This window comes from Lycorma delicatula, chromosome 3, assembly GCF_047948215.1.
Source record: "Lycorma delicatula isolate Av1 chromosome 3, ASM4794821v1, whole genome shotgun sequence".
Classification (NCBI taxonomy): domain Eukaryota; kingdom Metazoa; phylum Arthropoda; class Insecta; order Hemiptera; family Fulgoridae; genus Lycorma; species Lycorma delicatula.
Genome location: NC_134457.1, coordinates 199,542,948 through 199,569,252, shown reverse-complemented (window position 1 = coordinate 199,569,252; position 26,305 = coordinate 199,542,948). Strand labels below are relative to the sequence as shown.

At 30.7% G+C, this 26,305-nt stretch overlaps 1 protein-coding gene across 2 annotated transcripts in view; it reads left to right on the top strand.

The window, feature by feature from the left end:
- Positions 1–26,305, top strand: part of Hil (peptidase hillarin) — a 302,907-nt gene that overhangs the window by 231,412 nt on the left and 45,190 nt on the right. For both annotated transcript variants that reach the window (XM_075361360.1, XM_075361361.1), the window contains exon 3: positions 14,904–15,100. In XM_075361360.1, the coding sequence (XP_075217475.1) occupies positions 14,904–15,100 (197 nt within the window). The remainder of the gene's footprint in view (positions 1–14,903; positions 15,101–26,305) is intronic.

Genomic DNA, 26,305 nt, shown 5'->3' with positions numbered 1-26,305 from the left:
CTTGAATTTGCCTCAAACGTAGCTATCGTGTTCAAAATGATCTACCTTTTACTGTAATCATCTTTTTTACTAAAAAAAGAAATTTATAAAATCAAATTAGATAAAAATAAATCAATTTTATTAAATTTTGTTGGGCACAATTTTTTTTATTATTTGTTTTCCAGCAGAAATTATATTTATTTTACGAAATTTATTTATTTATTATTATTATTTTTGTTATTTATTTATTTTTGAACAATAAATTCTGGTCGAGTAATTAATAAAAATTATCTAATATGCAGGAATCTGAAACACAGTTTGGAACGTTTAAACATTTTTACCACTTTTACTGAAAATTTATAAATTAAGCTTTTACAGTTTTATTTTATTTAAATTCATTCAAAGTAAAAAGTTAAAAGAAAAATCTGATGTGAACTCCACATGACTTCCTTGAACGCCTAATAAATTACATATATACATTTTTTTTTAATGAAAAGTACATAAAATTTTATTTCATTAATAACTTCTGATATTTTTTCATAATTTTTTTTTTTATTGTTATTATTGTAATATTATTTATCGTAAAAATGTTTTTATAATCAGAGGTTAATAATTATTAATAAATCAATATATTTAAATTTTAAAAAAAGGAGATAAAATCTGATTCGAACCGATGTGGCTTCTCCTTATATGATCCAAATATTTCAATAATTTCATTTGACTATAACTCTGAAACCGATGAAAATAAGTACCACTTATGATATATCGTTGAAAAGCTCTCAATCAGGGCTTATTACTGCAGTTAAGAAAATGGTCCAAAATCCAAATGTTTTTGATTTTGGGCTTTTTTGGACACTTTAGGTTCAATCGATTGTAATCCAAAGGGAAGGTGCACAACTAGATGTTACAACAGTCTTATATCCAAAATTTCAACATCCTACGGTTAATCGTTTTTGAGTTGTACAAGATACATACGTACAGTGGTCACGCCGAAACTAGTCAAAATGGATTCAGGGATGGTCAAAATGAATATTTCCGTTGAAATCTGAAAACCGAAATTTTTAGCGGTTACAATACTTCCTTTACTTCGTACAAGGAAGTAAAAAGTTATAAAACAGAGTAATGCCATCACCATAAATAATTTACGTTAGAAGATTTAATTTATTATAATCGTGGTTAAGATTGTCCAAATTCCTATGCTAGTTGTATTAACAGATTTGATTGTTGTTTCATTAAAACTAACCAAAAGATGTAGAACAAAATGCAATATAAATGGGCTTTTTTGAAAACTTTTTTTTTAACAATGAGGAATGAGGAAGGCCGTATTGTGCCGAATGTGTTCACTAATAAGTTAATTTTTATTTAAAGATTTCAGTAGTTAGGAATAATGAGTTTTATATGAGAAAGGAATACACTAAGAAGTGACCAGTCTACTTCAACATCACAATTTCTGATTTCTAAAACTATAAAAGTTAAGTAAAAGAACTTTTTGAGTATCACCAAGACATTTTGTTAATAAACTGATGAAACTTGGAGGTTAAAAATTCAGGAGGCAAGGAATCTCAAAACTCTTTTATATTATTGTTTTATTGTTTTTTACAATAGCACTAGAAAAAGGAAAGTTGTATAAACAAAAAGAATATATTAAATTAAAAACCCATTGTATAAATTTTTGTTAATCGAAAAATTTTGGTAGGGATAATACTGCATATGGAAACCAAAGAGTTTTTTATCACCAAATTAGTTTTTACTCTTCTTTTTAGATTACAATGCGTTTTGAAAAATAATATATTACTTAAATACATAATAATTTAAATTTTTGCGATTGAACAGCGCAGAAATGCTGGAATGCCCTTTGTTTTTCTGTTTAGCCTTCGGAATCACCGTAAGAGTATTACTTCAGAGTATGAATGAGGATAATATGTATGAATGTGAATGAAATGCAGTCTCGTACAGTCTCAGGTCGACCATTACTGACATGTTCCGTTAATTGAAACTCAACCCACACATCTCAGGAGTGGTCAGCCTGAGAATGTACAAGGCTATACTTCATTTACAATCATACATATCATCTTCATTCATTCTCTGAAGAACCTTACGGTGATTCCGGAGCCACCGGAACTAGTATATTTGTTCTCGTACATATATCAATGTGCCCTAGGCATATGCGTGGATATCGAACAATAACAAGAATACAGTACCTCAAGAATTGTGTTATGAAATAACAATGATGTTAATATTGACAAATTGACAAAAATCGGCAATATAGAAAGTTTTTTTTAAATTCTCTTGCCTATCCTTTCTTATTCAAATCGTCGTGAAAATTTATCAAACATGAGAAGTTCCTATATTATCACGGAGTTCGTTATAACTTCGTCGGTAAGAGGCGACGAAGTCAACTAACTACATTTATAGTTCTAAACATAACCTAACCTAACAGTGAAATGAAAATGGGGGAAAAAATAAGCGTGAAAACATATTTCAGTTCGGTTAGATTAGTAATAAAGAATACTTTCAGAAAATACCTCGAATTTTGTTAAACAACATTTTTTTCCCATTTGATGAACCGCAGGACTCGAATATGCCATTTTATTTATTGTTTTAATGTACCTTCACGAATCGCTCCCCTAGATAGCAGTACTTGAAGTACTAGGTAACGTACAAAAACTTGACAATGTACTTGAAATAATAAAATTTGAAAGAAAATATACTACAGCTTGTTTTAATAGTAAATGCTGTTATGTAAAATAAAGTACTAAAGATGAAACAACTTCTTTTTGTTCCCATCACTTCTTTAAACAAAATAAAAGTATTAGTTTACAAGAGATTATGCTAGTTTTATTAAAAAATAAATAAATAAAACAAAAATAAAGTCGATTGGTAAAATCGAACTTAACGATAAAAATCGAGGGTTACACTTACAAAGTAATAAGTGCAATATTACATCACGGATTTTCGATTGGTAAAGATCACTTATACTAGTTTTATTAAAAAAGGAAAAATACGCTATGAAGTGAATGATATGACTATCAACAAATAAAATTGGCCGTGAAATTCAATTTGTTTGTTCTTGTAAGATAACAATCAGTAATTCATAAAAAGAATAATCTAACAAAACGCAGTGATATCCAAAAATATTACAATGAGATTGTAAACCGTACGGTAAGGGTCTCGCAGACATCATTTCTTTCGCTCCAAAAACATAAACTTCTGTAATAAATATACAATAACAGATAATAAACAACGTTTAAGCGCTCCACATAATAAGAAAAAAAAAAAATTTGTTACAAAACTTTTACCGGCCCGATTTCATTTATTTGTAATACACATTCACATTTACAGAAATAATACATTCTTATGATTATTTTTGTTTAATAGGTGAAATTGAGCCGGTACGATTTTTGTAACATTTTTTCTTTTTTTTGCTTATTATATGGAACGCCTAAAAATCGTTTAGTATCTATCATTGTATATCTACTGTCTATTACATACATTTAACACTGTTTTTTTAAAGAACATTTTAAATTAAAAACATATTTTGATAATAGAAATATAGTATTTTATCTTTTCTTCTATCAGTATCGTTTTGTTAAAAACATTTTTATTTAAATTACAGAAATTTTTGTTTTTTGAGCGGAAGAAATGATATCTGTGAGACTCTTACCGTACGATTTATAATTTCATTGTAATTTTTTTGGATCTTTTGGGCTTTTTTGAGTATTTAATCTAATTTACATTATATTGACAAAATAAGTTATAATTACATATATATTACACGATCCAGTTAAAATTGACTAGTTGATATTCAAATACAGTATCAGAAAAAAATTTACATTTTCTTAAAGAAGGTGTTATAATATCTAGTTAAACATTATATTAGTGCATTACACAGTTTGTTCCACGCGATTACCTTGCAAAACATATATAGTATTTCTGTACCGATATACGTTGAGTGCAACAACCTTATAACCGAGAGAGTTGTTGCTCTAATATTGTACATCAAATGGCCTTCAAATAATAACACTACGCGGGATAGGATACCGTTGTAAATTAGTAGTAATTAGAGGCAATGAATAACATATTTATTTATAACAGACAGTAAAAATGCAAAAAATTTTCAGTTAAAAACCACAATGAATTTTACATTTAATTAAAACAATTAATAAGTTGAAAAATAACAACAAAAAAATAGGTACATAAAAAATAAATAAATTACAACCGACCTTACAAAATCATGTCAATAGATCTATATAAAAAAAAAGAATAAATAATTGTTATTATGTCTGTCGGGTTCACTTAAAGAAAAACTAATTGACGATCACTAAATATAATTAAAGTAGTATCGACAGAAAATATTTTAAAGCTATTAGAAGAACACGAATATCAGGTGGCCATCAACTTGTCGAACAATAATAAGGTGGATGCAATCCAAGCGACTTTTTAACATGATTAAATAAATAACAAAAAAAGTAGTCAGCTAATAATTATTTGGTACCTATAATAGTGATTACATCAATAAAAATAAATTTAATTTCAAATAATTTTGCTCATTGTTCCAAAAAAATGTAAATAAATTTTGTTTAAGCGTTTCTATAAATCTTTATTCTATAAATCTTGACTTTTTTAAATCGATGTCAAATTAAGGATTAAAAGGTTGCTGGTAATTTTTTTAATTCAATACTGACTTCAAAAGTTTACAATTTCATAAATAACTCAAGTATTATTTTCTAATTTTTAGTGCATTTTTTTCAAAATCCCTCTTTTATTACTTCTTTTAATGTTTATTTTATGTAGATATGTAAAAAACACATCCTTACTACCCGCTCCGGGAACGGCTGTGAAATATCACTAAACCAGCACTTAACAAATAAAATTAAGTTTAATTATATTAAAATTGATTGTGTTATCGCCACTGTTAGTCCTTATTTTTAACCCCCGAGCGCAGCGAAGCGAAAAAAGGAGGGTTAAATGTTTTGCCTGTGCGGTGTATGTTTACGATTTTCTCGGTACCTATTGTAGCTATCGACTTGGTTTTTTGTAGAATTATTTGTCATGTTCTCCGTTTTGAGCCCTAAGTATTTTAATTTTTTACTTTATTTTTTTTAACGTCAGGGTTTTTTTTAAATTTTTAATCTTATACTTGTTTACATCAGAATTTTAATATTTTGATGGTATATTATACTGTCAGAACCAATTATTCTCGACAATTTCGTCGAGACTAATTAGTTTTAAAGAGAGAGTAATTCGTTTTTAAGTGTTTGTGTTTGTTTTCAAAAAAAAGAATAAATTGTTACGTAAATAAAATTACCGACTACAATATAGCTACGCAAATAATAACGAACAAAATAAAAACTCCCAAGAATAGTCACAAAATATTATTAAAAAATAAATAATCTGATTTTATACTGACAAAATTAATTAATTTTGTGGAGACATGTAAATAAATAATTATTCAGATATGACATAAATTATTGTATAGAATTTCGTCAGAAATGGTAGGTTTGCTATTTGCGTAATTTACATTTACTTTTTCGTAATTACCTTAGTGTAACAGTGTGTGTTATCATGAACAATGTTTACAGTTTTATAGGTTTTAATAAGTGCATGTTACACTGTTAAACGCAGATTATGACCGAAAAGTCAATTACAAGTTTAATGATCGTATAGCGGCGATCCACCAACCGAATTTTAATATCGTCTATACTATAATTATCCTTAATTTGGCGACGACTTTTAACAAATCGAAATTTTAAAAAAAGTGCTGTTTCATTACTTTTTCTTAAACCGTTTTGTTATTTAAGTTCATGTATTTAGAAAAAAATAGTTTTTATCTATTTATAATATGGCAGAACTATAGAAACCACCGTCTATATAAAAAAAAAAAAACTGTTGACAAGAACGAATACTTGATAAACTTGCATATAAATAAAAATAATATGAAAAATAACGGAAATAAACTACTACCTTTCTTTTTCCTGTTTAGCCTCTGGAAATTACCGTTCAGGTATTACTTCAAAGGATGAATGAGAATGTATGTATAAGTGTAAATGAAGTGTACAATCTCAGTTCAACCTTTCCTGAGAAGAGTGATTAATTGAAACCCAGCCACAAAAGAACATCGGTATCCACGATCTAGTATTCAAATCCGTATAAACGTAACTGCCTTTACTAGGACTCGAACGCTGGAACTCTCGACTTCCATATCAGCTGATTTAGGAAGACGCGTTCACCACTACACCAACCCGTAGGTAAAAAAAGAAACTACTACCATGTATAAGCTAAGATTATATCTTAAATGCGAGAAGTTTCTGATCACCATAAATTTTCCAATAATTTTATATTTTACTAAAAAATAATTTAAATACTGAACTAACATCAGGCTACATATTTTTACGCTAAAAAATCCTAACTAAAGACTCTTTCTGAAAAATAAATAAAATATCTTCAAATCGTCTGTATAGATTTAATATTTCTTTTTTAAAGCATCCTTACTGATTTTAAATCATTTAAATTATCCCAAAAATATTGCTAAGGAATCACTAGAAGAATTTTCTTATCAATTTTTTTTTACATTTGGTAACTTTTTTTTACATTTTTGTACATTTGGTAAAATTAAAGCTTAAACATTCATAAAATAATATATACACCGGTAGAATTGATAACTCCGTTATCATGGATTTGCTTTAAATTGATCAAATATTATTATTTCTACGATATTTTCAAGATAATTCACGAAAACCCTTTTTACAGAATAATCTACGGTAAATTTTACAAATTAATTATTATCTTCTTTTTTTGTTAATACTTTTATTTATGGTCGCATCAACAATTAAAGTAACTAGCGATTTATCAGTGTAATGTAACTGTATCGGTATGTGTAGTCTTGAACAAACTCAGGCCGACCATTCCTGAGACGTGTGGTTAATTGAAACCAAACCACCAAAGAAACCCACCGGGTTGGTCTAGTGGTGAACGCGTCTTCCCAAATCAGCTGATTTGGAAGTCGAGAGTTCCAGCATTCAAGTCCTAGTAAACCCAGTTATTTTTACGCGGACTTGAATACTAGATCGTGGATATCGGTGTTCTTTGGTGGTTGGGTTTCAATTAACCACACATCTCAGGTATGGTCGAACTGAGAATGTACAAGACTACACTTCATTCACACTCATACATATCATCCTCATTCATCCTCTGAAGTATTATGTGAACGGTAAAACGGAGGCTAAACAGGGAAAAAACCCACCAAAGAACATCAGTATCAACGATCTAGCATTCAAATCCAAATAAAATCAATTACTTTTATTAGGATTTGAACCTGAGAACCTCGACTTCAAAATCGGCTGATTTACGACGAGTTTACCACTAGACCAACCCGGTGAGTTATCGTTATCTTAAAACGTAATATAAAATATTACATTTATAATTTAAGTGAATAAATATCTACAAACCAAGCCATTAATAAAAAGAAATTCGTAATTCATGAAAAAAAGAAAATTTAATCAATCAATTATATTATTTAAAGAAATGAATAAAAACTGAATTGCGTATTCATTATAAATAAAAATAAAGCGTAATTATAAATGAAAGTTTGTAGGAAAATGGAAAACAAACATAATTTTTGTCGACGATACTCTCTGATTATTTGCATCTAGATTAAATAACTAAATTCGCCTTTAAATAATACGTACTTTTTGTTTTATTTTAAATAAGGGAAATATTCCAGTCGTAAATATTTGTAACTGTAATTTCTATCACCCTGGAATTGGTTTAATTAAAATTTCTAGAAATTATTTTTAATGCACCAGCACATCTTTAAGGATACAATATACATATGAAAATATTTTAAAATAACATATTAACAAGTTCAGTTACAGAATTTTAAAAGTAACATGAAAAAATTTAATTCACTTACATATTAAAAAATATATCATGTCTTAACTCGCTTGAAAAAGAGCAAACACATGCCAATAGTAAATTAAATTAATAGTCACTGTTAAAATGCAATCTTTGACCAGATCCTAAATACATGATTTTTCAATTTAAAAAACGAAATAAAAATACCACCAGTAATAACTTTAGTTGGAATTTGTATATAACATTGATGGTCTCTAATGTAAGCTACGTCATTTAATTTAAAACGTTTTAATGTAATTATACATATTCCGGTTTTTTTTTTAATTTCGTTAATTTTGTAGTAAAAGTAATATATATATTATATATGTTCAAATCTTCCCATATATATATATATATATATATATATATATATATATATATATAAATGCAAAAAATCCAGTTTTAGTTTTTAAACATGTAACTTTTTTCTCCTTCGATTTCCCCGCCCCTTGGAGCCGGATTCGGGACTAAGCATAAGCTTAGCTCCAAGGGGTGTCATTGCCTCAAACTATCTCGGAAAGGCACAAGGCCCCGCCCAGACAGCCGGGACTCGGTCTTCCTTGCTTGCTATGCCTCAAATGAAGGGATCCCAGAAGGTTCCCCTCACCGGGACTCCGGTCTAATGACAAGTTAGACATAACTTATCATGCATGATACCTACCTACCTACCAAGAAAAAAAAGATGAATAATCTGTGAAAAATTATTTCTGTAAAAAAAAATTAGCTACTACAATTTTTTGCCAATTCAGTGCTGTTCTTGATCGTAGTATTAACTCAAATCGGTCGACGCAAAAAATATTTTTGATTTTATTAACTATAATATATTATATAAATTAATTAATAAATATAATATAAATATTTTATTCAGATCGGTAAATGATTATACGTTTTATAAATCACTCATCAAATCATTTTTTTGTTAAACTAATTAATTATTTTATTTTCCTTTTTTTTTGTTATATTTTTTATTAAAAAGAGCTGCAAAAAACTTTGCATTTATCTTTTTTTTTTCATTTTGCTATAATAACGAATATTAAGTACTATAACGATAAACATGAAAAATATCTTTAAATCACCTACTAAGTACATATCCATATACAATGCAATGTTTCTTGACAAGAATTCATTTATTTGTATCTGTCCCAATTATTCTACAAAAAGCACCAGTAATGATTGTCCCGTTCAATCTGCAACCAGCCCATGTGATAAACACTAAAGCTTCATTTGATGCTGAATATCCCCACCGATCCCCATAGATGGGCTTAGAACGCCGATCAGCAACAGTATAATTAATTCACTGAAGAAGACAGCGGAATGAGAATGAAACTACATCAGTCCTCGCCTTTAATTAAGCCTGGAATGGGATGCTTATTATATTGAGAACTGATGTTCATATATAAAATATATGCTGATTATACATTTTATATGAGTTGGATGTCAGGTCGCCTACAACCATTTTGGTTACGGGACCAAAAGTGCATCGATGGAAAACTGGAAATCTTTTTCCCATATTTGTATTATGTTGAATTTCAGTTTGCCTATATATCTTTTCTATATCAGCTGTCATATTATGTATATGAGTTCTGAATCTGATAATGCTGATTAAATCTGATTGTACCGTAAGTCCAACAATGGATAAGTTATTTATTGAAATCCCAGATGTTGTCTTACTGGAAGTGTCAAAAACTGCTCTTAATTTCGTTATACATTTAAACAGTAATATTTTTTCGTTTAAAATATGGTCCTCTTAAGTAATTTGAAAAACATTAAGTGGGGTCATCAAAGAGTTTGATATACTTCTCACAATCACTCTCAAAAAAAAAAGAATTCTATTACAGGATGATAATTTTAATAAAGATACTAAGAAAAATTAATAGTAATTTATAAAATATATTTATATAATATATATACATATTATTATTTTAATTTGTATATATATATATATATATATATATATATATATATATATATATATATATATATATATATATATATATTTATAAAGAATGACGTTCACAATCTTATGTTTCTAGATTGTTTTATATCACCTATCTACCTTCCCGCATACGTTCAAACGCATTAGGTACAATCGTAGTACATTTTACATACACGTGCGTGGTAATGCGATTAACAGATCTAATTAATTACAGAAAGAAAATCTACGCAATTATATTACGTGAAATTTTCATCATATAAGGAATGTAAATCTACGACAGTATTTAAAGAAACTTACCTAAGTATTTTTCTTTTAAACATTAATCAATCTAGTTATAGGCAATCACTGGTACACGTGATCAATCTAGCTGTCCGGTAAGAACATTAGTGCGTTCTACTTTAATTCCGAATGACTATTAAATACATTAAAGTTAACATTTGGTCTTTTTCAGTCTGTTATTTTAGATGATAACATAACAATAAAATGCGGTCGATTTTTACGTCCGCATTTTAACAGGAATTCTGTTAATGCAGATCACGCATATCGGAAAGTGTTTAACGAAAGAATAGGAGAAGAAAGGTGATTGCGTAATTAGCAAATAAATGGCCACGTAACTACGTTCTTTGATAAGATATCACGTAACTAATAAAGAGAATATGTTTTCCCTGTTAGCAATAATTTGGCAATTAATTAATTAAGTAATTTCCACAATTATTGTTATATAATCAAAATTAACCTACATTTGTCAAAGGTATTTATTTACATGACTTAATCATGAGTAAAGAGATTAAGAGTAACAGCGGATTGATTTCGTTTCACCTAAATACAATAGTTGAAGACATTACATTAATCATGTTCGACACGAACATAAATATACAAGTAAAAACTTAAAACGCTCACGCAAACTTCTGAAATTAACTGTTCATAAGCAATATTTCTAAAATATGTTGATTGACTGCATTTTAAAAACTGTCGAATTTAATCTACGAAGTTAAAAATCACTAAATTCCTTTTTTAGAACGAAAAAACCATCCATCCTGGCTAATATCTAATTAAAATGTTTTGTGTAGAATATGAAAAAGTATTTTTTATTATATAATAAACATACAGAAGGTTTAAAAGAAAGAAACTGCTCTCTTTTTAGTAACTGCCCGGCAAACAATATAGTAATATTTCCTTCCTCTCACGATCATCGCACTCTCTTTGCGTGTTCTGAAGGTACGAGATTAAAGGTCTTCCGCTTTCATCCTTTGCAAGAGAGAAAGTAATTAGTAGAACAAGTACTCAAATACATATTTATTAATCAAACATCATAAAAATGAGAAGTTTTTACTCTGCATCTTGAATGACATATAAAATGAAGTACGACACCGATTTTTCCAAAATGGAGTAATTAAAAACCGATGAATAACCCTCGCACTGATTGTTTTCAAATATCTAAAGGTAAAATGTTCAAATAATTAACGAAATTGAATGTAACTAGAATAACAGGTAAATCATACTTAAATATTATTTCAGATTTGGAAGTCATTTCAAAAATTAATAAATACTGCAAGATAGATATATACAAATAAAATTGACGGGAGTTAGAAAAAATTAAGTCACTAGTCGCTTCTATCTTTGTTCAAGTTGAAACGTAAATTTCACAATGACAAAAAATCGAGAGTAGTCTTATTTTATTACTTCACACTATTTTTTGGTTAACTTATGCAATCTAATTTCATTACTGAAATTTTTCTTCAAAATCTTACAAACTATCTTTTTACTTCCTTGTACGAATTAAACGAAGTATTGTGATCGCGCAAAATTTCGGTTCTCAGATTTCAACGGAAATAACCATTTTGACCATTTCTAAATCAATTTTGACTAGTTTCGGCGTAACCTCTGTACATACATACGTATGTATCTCACGTAACTCAAAAACGATTAGCCGTAGGATTTTGAAATTTTGAATTTATGACTGTTGTAATATCTAATTGTGCACCTTTGCTTTTGATTGCAATCGACTTTACCAAAAATGTCCAAAAGAAGCCCAAAATCTAAAAAAATTGGATTTTGGACTTTTTCTTAACTGCAGTAATAAGCCCTCATTGAGAGCTTTTCAACGGTATGTCATAAGTGCTACTTATTTTCATTGGTTTCAGAGTTATATCCAAATAAAATGTTAATTAATGAAATATTTGGATCTTACAAGGGGAAGGCACATCGGTTCAAATCAGATTTCATCTCCTTTTTTTTTAATATAAATATATTGATTTGTTAATAATTATTAACCTGTGATTCTAGTCAAGAATCAAAACTAAGATCTGCGGTATGGCTGGCAAGTTTGCTGTCACAGGCAGCAGCCTGTGCCACGGAAACTGTCTTATTCATTTTTTTTATATCTTGTACAAATAATAATATTCTAATTTATTCTAACAATAAATTATTTTTATTCTACTGTAAATCTACATACAAGATCTGTTCAAAAAATAACCAAACATTTTTAATTACGCGTCAACCGAGATTATAGTGACGTGCGGTTGGCAGCATTGTGTTCCGCATAACTTCCTCTGAAACCACATGTTCTTCGATTGTTGATATCTCGTTTAGGTTTCTTGTTATTGTTAATTAGATGCAACGTATTTATGTGCTAGTAGCGATTTCTGTAATGTGCAATTTTCGGAACCAACGATACAACGTAAAATTTTGCGTGAAACTGGGGAAAACTTTCACAGAAACGTTTCAACTTTTGAAACAGGCTTACGGAAATGATTCTCTGGGTCATACTCAATGTTACGAATTATTTTTACGTGGTCGTCAATTAATCAAAGTTGACCCTCGACCAGTAAGGCCTACGACTTCAATTGATTACACCCACGTTCAGAAAATCAACGTTTTGGTGCGTGCAAATCGCCGATTGACTGTCAGATAATTTGCATTTGAGGTGAGCATCTCAATCGGATCATGCCATGACATTTTGACAGAAAAATTGAACACGGATCGACTTGCAGCAAAGTTTGTTCCTCGTTCGATGACCGAACAGCAGAAAGAATATCGAGTGGACGTTTGTCGGCAACTTCTTGAATGACGTTAACGATGAAAAATTCATGCAAAGGATCATAACGGGAGACGAAAACTGGGTTTACGGCTACGACATCGAGACAAAAGTTCAGTCATCACAATGAATTGGCAAAAGATCTCCACGCCCCAAGAGTCGATCCAATGTCAAAGTGATGTTCTCTGTTTTTTACGATTGTAATGGGATTGTACATTTTGAATTCTTGCTAGAGATGAAACAGTGAACCGTGCGTACTATCAAGGCTATCAAAGTGCGTACTATCAAAGTTTATATATATATTTTTTTTTTTATATATTTTTATCTTAAAAACAAATTCTGATTTTTTATGGAGCAATTTGCAACGCTTACATGAAAAAATTCGCAAAAAGAGACCAGAGTTGCGGCAAGACAACTCATGGTTCCTTCACACAGGACGATGCGCCCGCACACTCAGCTTTGTCAGTTAGTCAGTACTGTGCCAAAAATCAGATGATTGTCCCTTCAACCTCACTACTCAGACCTGGCTGCTTGCGATTTTTTCTTTTCCAAAATTAAAATCAGTGATGAAAGAACACCGTTTTGAGACTGTTGATGGCATTAAAGCAAATTCGTCACAGACCTTAAAGGCCATTTCAAATGAAGCTATCCAGGACTGCTTCGCTAAGTGGAGAAACCGCTGGGAAATGCGTGTGAATAAGGGAGTGGAGTATTTTGAAGGGGACAAGGACCAATAACCTGTAAAATTGTTAATAAAGATTAAAAAAATAACTATATCTATTTCTAACTATATAGACTCCAACCTATTTGCATTTGATAAACTAAATTATTTAAACTAAGCTTACATTACAGCATTTAGATATTTTAGGTTGTATTCATTTTTCGGATAGATAGGTCAAACTAAAAACAGAATTATCAGGATTATGAAAGATAAGATTATCAACCAGAATATAAAAAAAATAAAGATAACGATCTTGGATAATCTGAAAATACTTATTATATTTTGTATCCTTAATTATTTAACTTATATAAGCTAATGTTTGCCTTTTATAAGTTTTCTTCTCTACATAATTGTAAAATATTAACCAATTAATTAAATCTGCATATCTTAATATATGAACCATAAAATTATGTTTTTTTGCACGTCTTTACCGTAGCTTTCTGTCTTTACCAATTTGTCTTAAAACCTCTTTATTTTATACCTTATCACATCATCTAATTTTCAACATTCTATATGTAAAATTACCTCTTTTCCATAGAGATTTTTCTTTGTTCAATTGGTTATATGAACCAACGCCAAGGTAAACAACCTCCACACCCAAATATCTTTCTTTAAGTATTCCTTTCTAGTTTTTAAAATTATATTTGATAATAATAGACTTATTTTCTGCATGAATGTTTTTCTTGCTTGCGCACATCGCTTTTGATATTTTCCTTATACTACCAATCTTTTTTTAATTCTATTACTTAAATAAGAAATTTGCAACATCTAGTTCCTAACTATATTATGTGCCTTTACTTAATATTTAATCACTCATTACTTTCGCCATCTTGATATTCATATTCAAACAGTACTTTTCATCGACAAATTTCTCAGTACTGACTGATTTATCAGTCGGTATTTATTCTTATCCATTTTTGGTTTCACCAAAAGAAAAATGTTAGCAAAGTAAAACACCTTTATTTTTTTCTTCTTTTAATCGTAAACTTTTTCAAAAATTTCCTTAGATTCTCTACAACCTTTTTAATGAACATAAGGGAAAATAATTGGGACAAATCTATATATCTGTCTCATTTCTTTCTTAATTATAGCTTTCCTTTCCTCAGGATTTATTCCAATCACAGTTACCTGATTCTTACAAAACTTTTAAATAATTCTGTTTTATATATATGTGTGTGTGAAAATGCGCGCGCGCGCGCGCGCGCGCGTTTTATATATTCTGAGGGTCAAAGTTTTCATGCTTAAACCTATGTTCTTTTTTTAACTCAACTGATCTTCGTCGATACCACTTTCTACTTGTCTATAATATAATATATATATTTTTTTTTTATTTACAGGATGAGTGGGAAAAAGAACTTGAACGATTGACCAACAGGTTTGAAAGAGAATTACAAACTAAGAAGAAGAGACCTGACGAACAAAGAGTGCTCACGCTGAGATTACAACAAGAAAGAGAAGATTTGGAAAAGAATATGACGATACGCAGGGATAAAAAGAAAGATTCATTAATAAGAAAATTACTTGAACATGAGAGGTAAGATTAAATTACAATATTACTCGTAGATAAATAATTATATCGCTATAAAACAAACGAATATGTATTACAATAGTAAACCATTATAAGATTTCAATTTAGATATTTTTTAATTAACGATTTATAGTTTTACCTGTTACTACATTAATAACTGTTATTTGAGCCTATATTAAACGCGTATTACTACTACTAGCTACGACAGTTATTCCGGCATCGCATCTTCTATAAAATGGACCTCCCTTTATTTTATGAAACGGAAGGTAGTTTTCCACCTACCGAAAATATAATGACAAAATCTGCCACATTGCATTTTATACCTATTATATTTCAAATTTGTTATAAGTTTTTGCTGTTTTATTTTAGTCATCAGTAATCTGATGTGTTCCATTCTTATCTTTTCGGTGCGAATCTTTTAAACTTACATAATTACTATATCCTATGTCCTTATTTATCTGTTTTATATTTTCTAATTTTTGTTTTCCTGTACAGTTTTTATAATTTATTCATTTCTTTATTACCACGTTAAATTAATTTTTTTTTTCTCTGGTTTTATATACACCCCTCCCGGAGCCGGACCTCCAATTAAGCATAACTCAACTCCGGGAGGTGTCGTCGCCAACTCAACCAACCACAACCCACCTGGGTCTTGCTCGTATCCTGCCTGTAACCGGGTCCCCCGAGGGGGCTCCAGCCGGGTCTTAATAGCTCGAGAGCGACGGAGTCCTCGTGTCTCATCATCGTCGCCCATCCCGGCAAGCGAACAACTCCACCGGAGGCTGTCCATCACCCCTTCGCTACCTCGTCGTCTCTGCCTTTGTACTGTAGTATCGTTGTTATATATTTTGAAACAGCCCTGAATTTGTCCACTCCAGATAACATTGTCGGTACAATCGTGTCTACTCGAGTCCAGTTAGTTGTTCACTCGACACACAATAAATTAATTAAACTGCCTTAATCCAACTAACCGAGCATGTCTCTTTACAAGATTTTGTTATTTATGTCATTCCTCTATTACTCTTCTTAACATCTTTTTATTTCGTACTTCCTCAACCCACCTAATTTTTAACATCATCCTATAACACAACATTATAAAGGCCTCTATTCTCTTCCTTTCTCCTTTTCCCATCGTCCAAACCTAGCTAACGTAACGTAAAAAAATATTCTACACAAATATATATAATTTTTTTTTTTCTTTCTAATTCTTGAATCTACATTTTACATCAGAAGACTTGATTTTTTTTCTAATCAAGAATTAATTAGAATACAACTTAGAATTTAATTTTTTTTTCACCCACGATGGAATTTAAGGTAAAATATTTCTAAAAAAATGTATATACTATCACACTACTCTATGACATTAATAAGTTAACTCTAAAAGTAATAAATAAGTATCGATTAAAGTAAATTCCTTGAAATAATATCTATAAACAGTACTCGGATAAAAAGAATTCTATCCTATTTCTCAGTGCGTTATTCATTCAACATGTTCTTAATTTTTCTGTACACATTTTAGGATTTTTATCATAAGAAAGGTACGATTTTCATGCCTCCAAAAAATTATAGTTCTGTAACTAATTGGAAAATATTTAAGAATCCTCTGTAATTGTATTTGAGCATTAAAGAGAAAAAAATATTAAATACTTTCTGCTAAACAATCACAAAAAAAGAGCTCAAGAACTTTCTGCTCGTTAAATTAAAAAAATTTAATAGTACGGAATTATTTTAAAATAGAATTTTTAGTAGTTATTTTATTGATCTAATTATACTTAAATAATAAGAAATATTCCTTTTCATATAAAAGTAATCCTATTTGAGCAGAATAATTAACCATATTAAAATTTTAATCCATCAACAAAGATAATCTTAGAAAAACCGATTTTTCTAACGTAAATAATGAAATAAAAGTTTATTATACTAATTAATTTATTTTTATTTCTTTTAATATTATTGATATTACTACATCATCAGTTTTCTCATCCTTTAAAGTTTATGATTACTACTTAATGACTTGTTTTGTATGATTATAAAATCATTATTTTCTTCGAATAACAATAGTTTCAGAATTACATCCCTATTAGATTATAATGACCCAACCAGATTGTACAAATGCTGAAGAAACCTCAACTTCTTAAATGCAAAGAGTATATTACGCATAAATACTGCCTTCTTGATATTTTTTCTTTTTTAATACAAGGTCATCAAAAGATTGATTATATAATATTATATTACATTATATTGAAAGTAAACAACACAATAGTTGAACTAAATGTATACAGAAAAATTTAGAATATGTTGAAAGAATAACGTACCGAGAGAATACATAGAATTTTTTTCCCAACTACAGTATGTAGATATTATATAAAGTTCAAGGAATTTACTTTAATCAATATTTATTTATTACTTTTCGAGTTCATTTATCAATATCGTAGAGTAACATGACATTTTATACATTTTCTTTCTTTTATTTTGTATAGAAGTTTACAATAAAAACATGAGGAATTATTATTTTTCACAATATTTTATTAATATTATAACAAGTACCAGTAAACACACTCAGTACATGAGGGACAGGCCAAGTATTTTTTTAACAATATCTCAAGTTTATTCAAAACTGTCGGTTACCAGAATAACCCAACCCCTTATGCAGTTTTTTTTCTATCTTAAACTTTTATTTTTTATTTTCCCCCCCCTCTCACCATGAATCGGATTCCACAGTGAAGAATAACACAATCCGGAGGAGTGTCCTTTTACTCTAACAAGCCGGCTGGATCTTAACTATTAATGCCTGCATCTAACTCTCAGAGTAGGGTTACCAACCCCGACTATATCGATCCTGTTCCCTCACCCTAGAAGCCGGGACTAGGTCTTTATGCCTTGTTCGCCTCAAGAGCATCCTCACCGGGACTACGGGCTTTAATACAAGAGAACGAGAGAGTCCTCGTGTCTCATCACTGCTACCCATCTGTGCATGCACAAACGAATAGCAACTCAGCAGAGAGCTGTCCCAAATTCCCTAGTTGCCTCAGCAACCCTATCCTTCTGTTGAAGGATCCGTGTAATAAAATCGGATATAACACGGAATTGTACCTCGTTCGCCAACATACGACCCACGATATTCTCCACCGTAAGTGGACCGGTAATCAACTCGCATTGCAAGCGCTCCCTATCCCAGGTCCAACAAGCATACACGACGTGCTCCGGAGTGTCCAGCTCCCAGCAGGATAAACAAAAGGGGTCATCAGCCCGCTGTCATGCATTCAAATATATGCCGTGGCCAGACAGCAACTAGGTCAACCAATAGGAGATCTCACCAAACCTACGGCTGACCCATGCCTTCACCTGCGGAATCAGGCGGTGAGTCCACCACCCGGTGAAGAGCCTGCCAAGCTTGGAACATCTGATCTTCCATTTCAGCCTTACCAGCCCTTTGGAGAAGTCCAATCCGCATGGCGGCAAGCGTTTATAGCTTAAATTATAATAGATTCAACTAAAAACACAAAATTACTATTTTAGGTAATATAGTTATGGTAATAATATAGTAATCGATCCGGCTTAAATTTTCCTTATATTATATAATATTTGCATGCTGTAAAACAAATATCCCGTACTTACAGCTCGAAAATCTTATTTCATAAAAACTTTTCAACTGTAAATAAATTAATAATAAGTAATATAAATTAATAATAATATCAGATAAAAATGCAGTAAGCATATTGTTTCATCGACATTTTTTAAATGTGTAAATCAATGTAATAATATTTTAGGTTTTATGACAAAGAACCAAGTATATTTAATAAATCACTGCTTCGCGTAGATCGTTCCTCGCTTCACTTGCTTCAAAAAAAATATGTATATTTTTCTTAATAAAAATAAAATGAAATATTTTCTACGCGACAATAGTCATCAAAAAAGTATTTAAAATTATACGCCAAAGAAAATCTCCCAACCCCTGATTAGAAAAGATCAAGAAAGACTTAAACGAACTTGGACTCAGACGTGGATGGCTAGATAGAAGTAGGTACAGAAAATAATAAATTCCAATTTATTAAGGAATTCCAGGAAACTAAGAAATCAAAAAGAAAAAGAAAAGTAACAGCCGAACATCTGGCAAAAATGGTACAAGGCAGAAGAGCCTTAGAAAAGAAGAGAAATATGAAAAATAATTTGTTGCTCGGTCCCCAGTAGGCAAATTCGTACTTAATAAAATATAAATTATCCCTCACCTTGTACAAAACTGAAAAATGTAGATACAATACATTTTATGTATTACATTTTATTGCGTTAAATCCCAGTAAAGAAATTCTTAATATTTAAATGACTGGTTTAAGATACAATTTTTGAAAAAAATAATTTACTATTTAAATGATTTATTAATTAACTGAAAAAATGGCGACCATTAGGAAGTATTTGTTTGAATATTCTTGACGTAATATTATAATGGAAAGAAAGGGATCTATTAAAACTACAGTAGAATTGATAAAAATTGATATTTAAATTGGTTTTAAATCGTCATGCACAACAATCCATCGCATAATTGTCATGGAAAACAATAAACTTTACCATGAAAAACTGTAAAGACGTTCTATAATTACAGGATATATCCAAATAAACAAACATACTGAATGAAAATTAAAAAAAAATCATTGAATTCTTCAGGAAATTTTAAAGTTTAAAATTACAGTAAAATAGGAAATGTTCCCTATTAAGCTTTAAGCTTTATTGCTTATCTAATTATGAAATTATATGGATCCTAAAAATTTCCTCAAAGTACAATAAATATAGTAATAAAAAATATTATCCAAATTGGTTCAGCGGTTCTTTAGTTTTAACTTAACTTCCAACTCAAATAAACGCTCAGATATTTTGATTAATAGTTCCACCTAAAATAAGTAATTTTCATAAATAAAATGTAAAAATAAAAAAATTAATTAATATACTGGACTATATAATGGTTGAACTATTAGGTGTTAGCAACTCAAGATAATAAAATATCAGTTTAATTTCCACGAACAAATGAGGCTGCCAACATCGTAGTAGTAATAATAAAAAAAGGAATTTGTTTATTTTCACCAAGTACAATGAAATTTTTTTCTTTATAACATTGTCTATCTAATGTTACGTAATTTTTTTCCTTAATGTTCCAACTGTATTATTTTAAAGAAAGAATAATCTAATTTTATTACCATAGTATTTTTTATATTACATACTGCACAGAAAAAATAAATAAATCACTAAAAATGTACTATAATTTCTTTTTTTTAACTAGGTTATAAATATTTGTTTTTTGGCAACGCTACATTTACGTGAAAACATAAGTACACTTGTTTGTTGTATGTATGTGTACATATATATATAGTTATAAAAATTGTATTTGAGTATTCAAAAAACAATCATTAATTTGTGTAACACAATAAAAATACACAAATAAGTTAGAGTGAAATGTACAAGAAAGTTTTTGGCATACCTATCCAAAAGTAAATTCAAGCAGTCACGATTTTATTTCTACAAGTTTCACCAGCACAGATTGAGGATAAGAAAAAAAAACAGAATTTATTATATTCCGCCGGGCGTTACTGTTATTCGGTTTATTATTTATTGATAACATGACAACAACATGTACACGCGCAATATTAGTATAATACAACATACGAGATGCGGTATAAAGTAATATAGTCTACTGTTGTTCATTAACAGAGGTCGCTACTAGCCCGGTTCAGGTTTAAATTCGACCTACATAAACTATTATCTAACCTTGAGCCCTCTTTATGGATAATTGAACGAATAAATTCGATTATACGGCCGAACAGTCCATACAATACAATAATATATCGAACTGTAACGTTATAAAGCGATGTATTTCTATTAACAGATAAAATGCACGTAATTCTAACGATAAAAATTCCAACACGACCGCCGATAGAGACCGAAAAGAAGGATAAATGACATATTAATAAAACAAAAAAGGCCCTTCAAGCTTTTTTGAAAAATTCAAAAATGTATTTATATAAAGAAAAAGCAGATTATCATCCAATATGAGTTTTATTGTCTCATTATTTTGAGTTATCTCATGCCAATTTCAAGTTAAAAATAAAAATTGGTTTATTTATTGAAAGCTAGCTAAAAACTATTAAATGACAAAAAATAAAATTCAAGAATCTATTAAAATAACAAATTTACAAAAAGTACTTTATTATATCTATAAAGCATTTCTACAATTTTAAATTAAAATTTTAATTAAACCCTTTAAGAAAAATTAATTAATTTTTTTTTTAAATCCTTTTTAATTTTAACTTACACTTCGATTTTTTGAAGTCGGTAATAATTAAAATCAAACAAACCAAAAAAAAAGTTGAGATGTTTCATTTAAGTTTGTTTTTAAGAATTCACAGCTGAGATCCCGTAGAGTACGGTTGTATCTCCTCTCGGTCCGAGTTGTACTGCCGTGTTAGTTGCTTTTCTTTACTTGTTTTGTTTCGTTCGTGTTTATTCTTTGTTATTTTAGTTATTGTGATTCGCTTCGTTTATGTTTCTTTTGTTTTATTTACTTTAGTTTACGTTTGGGTTAGTTTGTGTTTTTAGCTACGGTTGCTACGGGGTATTATTTACCGGTTGCTAAGAGCTTGTTTACGATCTTTTTTTAGGTGGAAATATTTACCTTTAGACAGACACTTTTTCCATCTTGTGAGTTTCTTAAGTAAGGTGTTTGTTTAATTAATTTTCTTCATTAATTATTTATTAGCGGACTTAATTTTGTTTGTTTTTAATTTTGTTATTGGACTATGGTCGACTCAAAGCAGTCAAAATATGTCCCCAAGTGAGAGTGAAGAATTTCGGCGGGTGGACCAAGTACTCAGTAGTCGCAAAGGGAAGAGGTGTCGGTACGGCAACAACGGAGATTTGCAGATCAGCCGGAATCGGTCGCAGTGGGTGCTCCAGGCAGGCTCCTGATGACAACTTTCCGCCCCTTCCGATGAGGTCGGATGATGGTGTGGAGGGCGGCCAGAGTGTTTCGAAGGTATCAGGGAAACGCAGGTTACGTCGTCCCCACCGGCGGCCGACGACACCAAGAGGTCTAAAGCTGGTGGCGGGGGATCGTCCTCTACCGATGAGGCCTCTGAACTAGAGAGGTACGTATCACAGTAAGATTGCCACATGGATGAGGAGGAATAGAAAGGAAGCAAGAGTGTGGGGAGTAAGGACATGTGCTTCTCTAATAGGAAGAGGTGCATTGCCCATAACTTGGCGGTTTTGTTTAGCAGTGTCAAAACGTTCACTCGTTCAACATGTGAACACAAAGGTTGAAATCAAACGATGTGCTTATTCTATGGAGGACAGTGTACGCATGCTGGAGTTATTTATGGACGTTTTGGATAAGGCTGAGTTTCAGGGGAGTGGATATGTTTGGCCAAGTATGGTGGAGGAGTCGACTCAGACTTACTTTGTCATTTCGGACGTGTTTACACAGACTCCAGATGGGGGGGGGGCCTTCAGCGGGCTGTAACGTGGTCGAGCGATGACTTCCGGCGAGTGGTTGATGATTGTGTGACCTCATCAGATCTTGTGCAGCTGGTTTTGAGGGGCTGGCCTGAAGATGTGTTCTAATTCTCTACTTTGGTGGAGGGCATTGCCGGAATGGAGGGAGGAACTGGTCTCACCTAGGTTGTTGACTCGGCGGCCGAGGTTGATAATCCGTACCAACTGCAGATGTTCTGGAAGACCCCGTAGATCCGGAACTTGGCCCGTGCGGCAAGGTGAAGGCGGGACAGGCATTAGTGGAACAGTCGTCTACCCGTGTCCTCTTTGAAGATGACGACTTGTGTCAGCTTGATTTTGGGCGTATAAACTACGCCATTGTAACTGACTCGCGGCGAGGGACCGAATGACTTCTGTGGGAGTTGGCCATTTATTACGACGTACAGTGGCATATTCCAGCCGTCAAGTTGGGAGTAGATGTTGTGTGCACCTACTGCGTACATCGTCGGTGTCGCAAGGGAAGGGTTCTGTAAAGAAGCGGCCAGTGGCCAGACTGTAGCGTCTGCAGACGACTACAGTGGTGGTTAAGGCGGAGGAGAACCTATGCTGATCTCCTCCGCTCATATAAACGTTTGTTAAATTTTCTGTAAGTAAGATTTTTAACCTCCTAAGCAGTTTGAAAATAATTAGATAGTTTTATAAAATATGACTACATATATATTCAAATCTACAAATAGATTTGGCGTAAAATCTGGCGAGGAGGGAGGAGCAGCCCTGAATATATCACTGAATCTCTATTTGGTACCACCTTAAAGCTAGTGTTCCGGCTGTTATGCTGAATGCAACACTAACCATATTATAGGTTCTAAGTTATTTAGAGTAATAAAATTTAGTAAGATTTTATCCGCTTTCGCAAAGATTTCAATAAAGTAATTCACAAGTTAATTTTAAATTATCTTCTAGTAAAAGCGAAAAATAAAATAGAAATATCTTTCCGCTCTCGGTAAATAAAGTGGAAGTGTTTTACAATACTCGAAGACATATAAATTTATCGATTCTGTTATTACATAAATGATCAATAGTTGCTATAATCTACAATTATTTATCTTTCACACAGTAATGTATTATAATTTCTATTCACAGTAATTCAAGATGATGAGTTATGATAGAAAATTATACTACAACATTTTTAACGTCGTCTGCATCACGACTAAACAAGGGTAAATGATGACCAAAATCAAACATAACGTAATAAACAATAGATTATTTTGCTCATTTACCTTTTACTCTCTCTTTTCTTTTTTTTTTTTTTAATTTTCGCCTACTCACCGAATGTGGGTGTACACTTAAGTACGGTCGGTATAATAATAAATACAGAATTTATTTATCCTTATTTGTAAACTTTACGTAGTTACCTATCAACTCGTTATTAAACTCCTTTAAAATAAAAGTCGAGAAGAATAATCTTCATATTTTATAATCTCATTTAAATCCTTAAATTTCTATATCCTTCAGTATCTGAATATCGTTCGTTGGAATTCGGTTAACGGAACTAGTAAATAATTTCTTTTTTTTGGATTAGTTTTGTCAAGTTGACATCGAGCATTACAGTCAATAATTTAAATTAGAAGTATATAAAAAGTTTTGTACTTGAATGAGAATCCATTTAAATGGTAACATAGATCAGTTTAATGCTGAAAGATTATTATGAACATTATTGGAAGGGATTTATTGGAACATTATTTGCAAAGGGTTATTTATGAACATTGGTGGAAGAGAGTTTTTTTAAAGAAACTTAAAATAATCGTTCAGTACTTGGAAGAAACATCGCCTGTTGCAGCGCATATTTTAGCTGATCTACCTAATCTCGTCGATCAATAATTTTCTGTTCTGATCTCCCGGGAGACATACGCCGTACTTTAGAAAAATTATTGACGGAATGGTTATTCATTACCTGAAGAGAGGAGAGAAACTCCTTTGAGTAGGTATGTTTGTCTAGACTTGAAATTTCTCTAAGAGCAGCGGTTCATACAATTAATCGATGATCAAATTTTAATACAGCCACTGAATAAAAATGGAGACCTTGAATAATCTATAGACAAAGCCTCTCTTCATAATTATAAAAAAGGAGCAAATCAAAGAGTTCCCCAAATCCTGACACGTATCCTAAGGATATCTAGCAAAAACCCATAAATAATCATCAAAGATCAAGGAAATGAGAAAGGGTATACGCATATACTCGTAATAAACAGTAAGCAAAACGATTTTTTTCTAGATGTCCGTTCGATCCGTGTTAAGATTTGGCGATCTCTTTGGTTTATTATTTCCTTTTTGTGATTTTACGGGGAACAGCTGTGCCTGTAGATCAGTCCGCGGATTTTCCTTGGTTTATTTGGTGGTTGTAAAAAGACCCAACATGGGATTGAGGTGCTGATCAGGTAAACTCCTCATTCTTCAGGTATTTCCCTGATTGATCAGGTAAAGCCTAATTTTTCGTAATGCAATACAGTATAATAGTGAACGCTCACATATCCAGTATTCTAATTCTGAAAGAACGTATGAAAGCAATAGGTTCTCTCTAAAGAAAAAATTATATGATTTATTTATAAAATTACAAATATTCAATAGGTCATTTCTTCAGGAATGCTTAAATGCACCTATCTGTATCCGTCATTAGTTCCAAGTTCACGCCTGGTGACCTCGGAACTATGGTCAGCGATGCTACCAATTGAAATTGAAATCTATGGTCATTGTCATGTCAATACTAAATGAACCATCACGGAATTTATGTTACAGACTGTATTTTTTTTATAAATAATCACGATTAAAATCAAACATAAAAAATTACTTATAACAAAGAAATCACTTTACTTAAACAAAACCGCTTTGTTATGCACTTTTCTTTATACAAGAGATAAAATCTATCTTCACTATTAAATATTCATCGCTATTTTTATCCTTCTCAGTCAGCAAACAGGCGTACATTTCGTAACAAGGCGCAAGCTATACTAAAAGTTACTCTTTTAAGTCACCATCTAATTATGTTTCATAATATCATAGTTTTTGAATTAGCTTTAAATCTATAACCGAATTCAAAAAAAAGGAGGTTTATTAATTCAACCCGTTAATATTTTTTTTTTTTTTTTTTTTTTTTGTTCAGGCTTTCCTCTTCACTACATGGACCAACTTCGATAATCTTTGTTTTGTATTTTATAGAAAAAAATCCATCCTCAAAATTCAAAAGTGGGGAAGCTTCCATATTAGGGATCAACTCGATAAACATATATAATATTTTATATATGTATTCTCGAGTTTTTTTTTTACATTATAAGATAATAATTCCATTGACATTAATAACAGAATTATAATCATTACACAAAAATCTAAAAAACTTTCCCAAATTTTAAAGATTAGATTTTTAATATTTTTCCTAACAGTTAACTTTCTACTTACAAAACAGTATCATTTTGAGATTGTTTTATTATTTTTCTTTAAATGAGGTATAAGGTTAAAGGAACAATTTAAAATTTATTACAAGGTAGGGGGTTAAACAACCTAGCAGTAAAAATGGAGGAACCATAAGGAGGAATCATAAGGTTAGGGTTTTATTTATAAGTATATTGCCAAATATCTATAGAATATTTATATTAATATTTATATTTATATTCCCAAATATTTTCAATTTGGCATCTGTATTTTATATAATAACATACTTGCCACACAATAAATTTC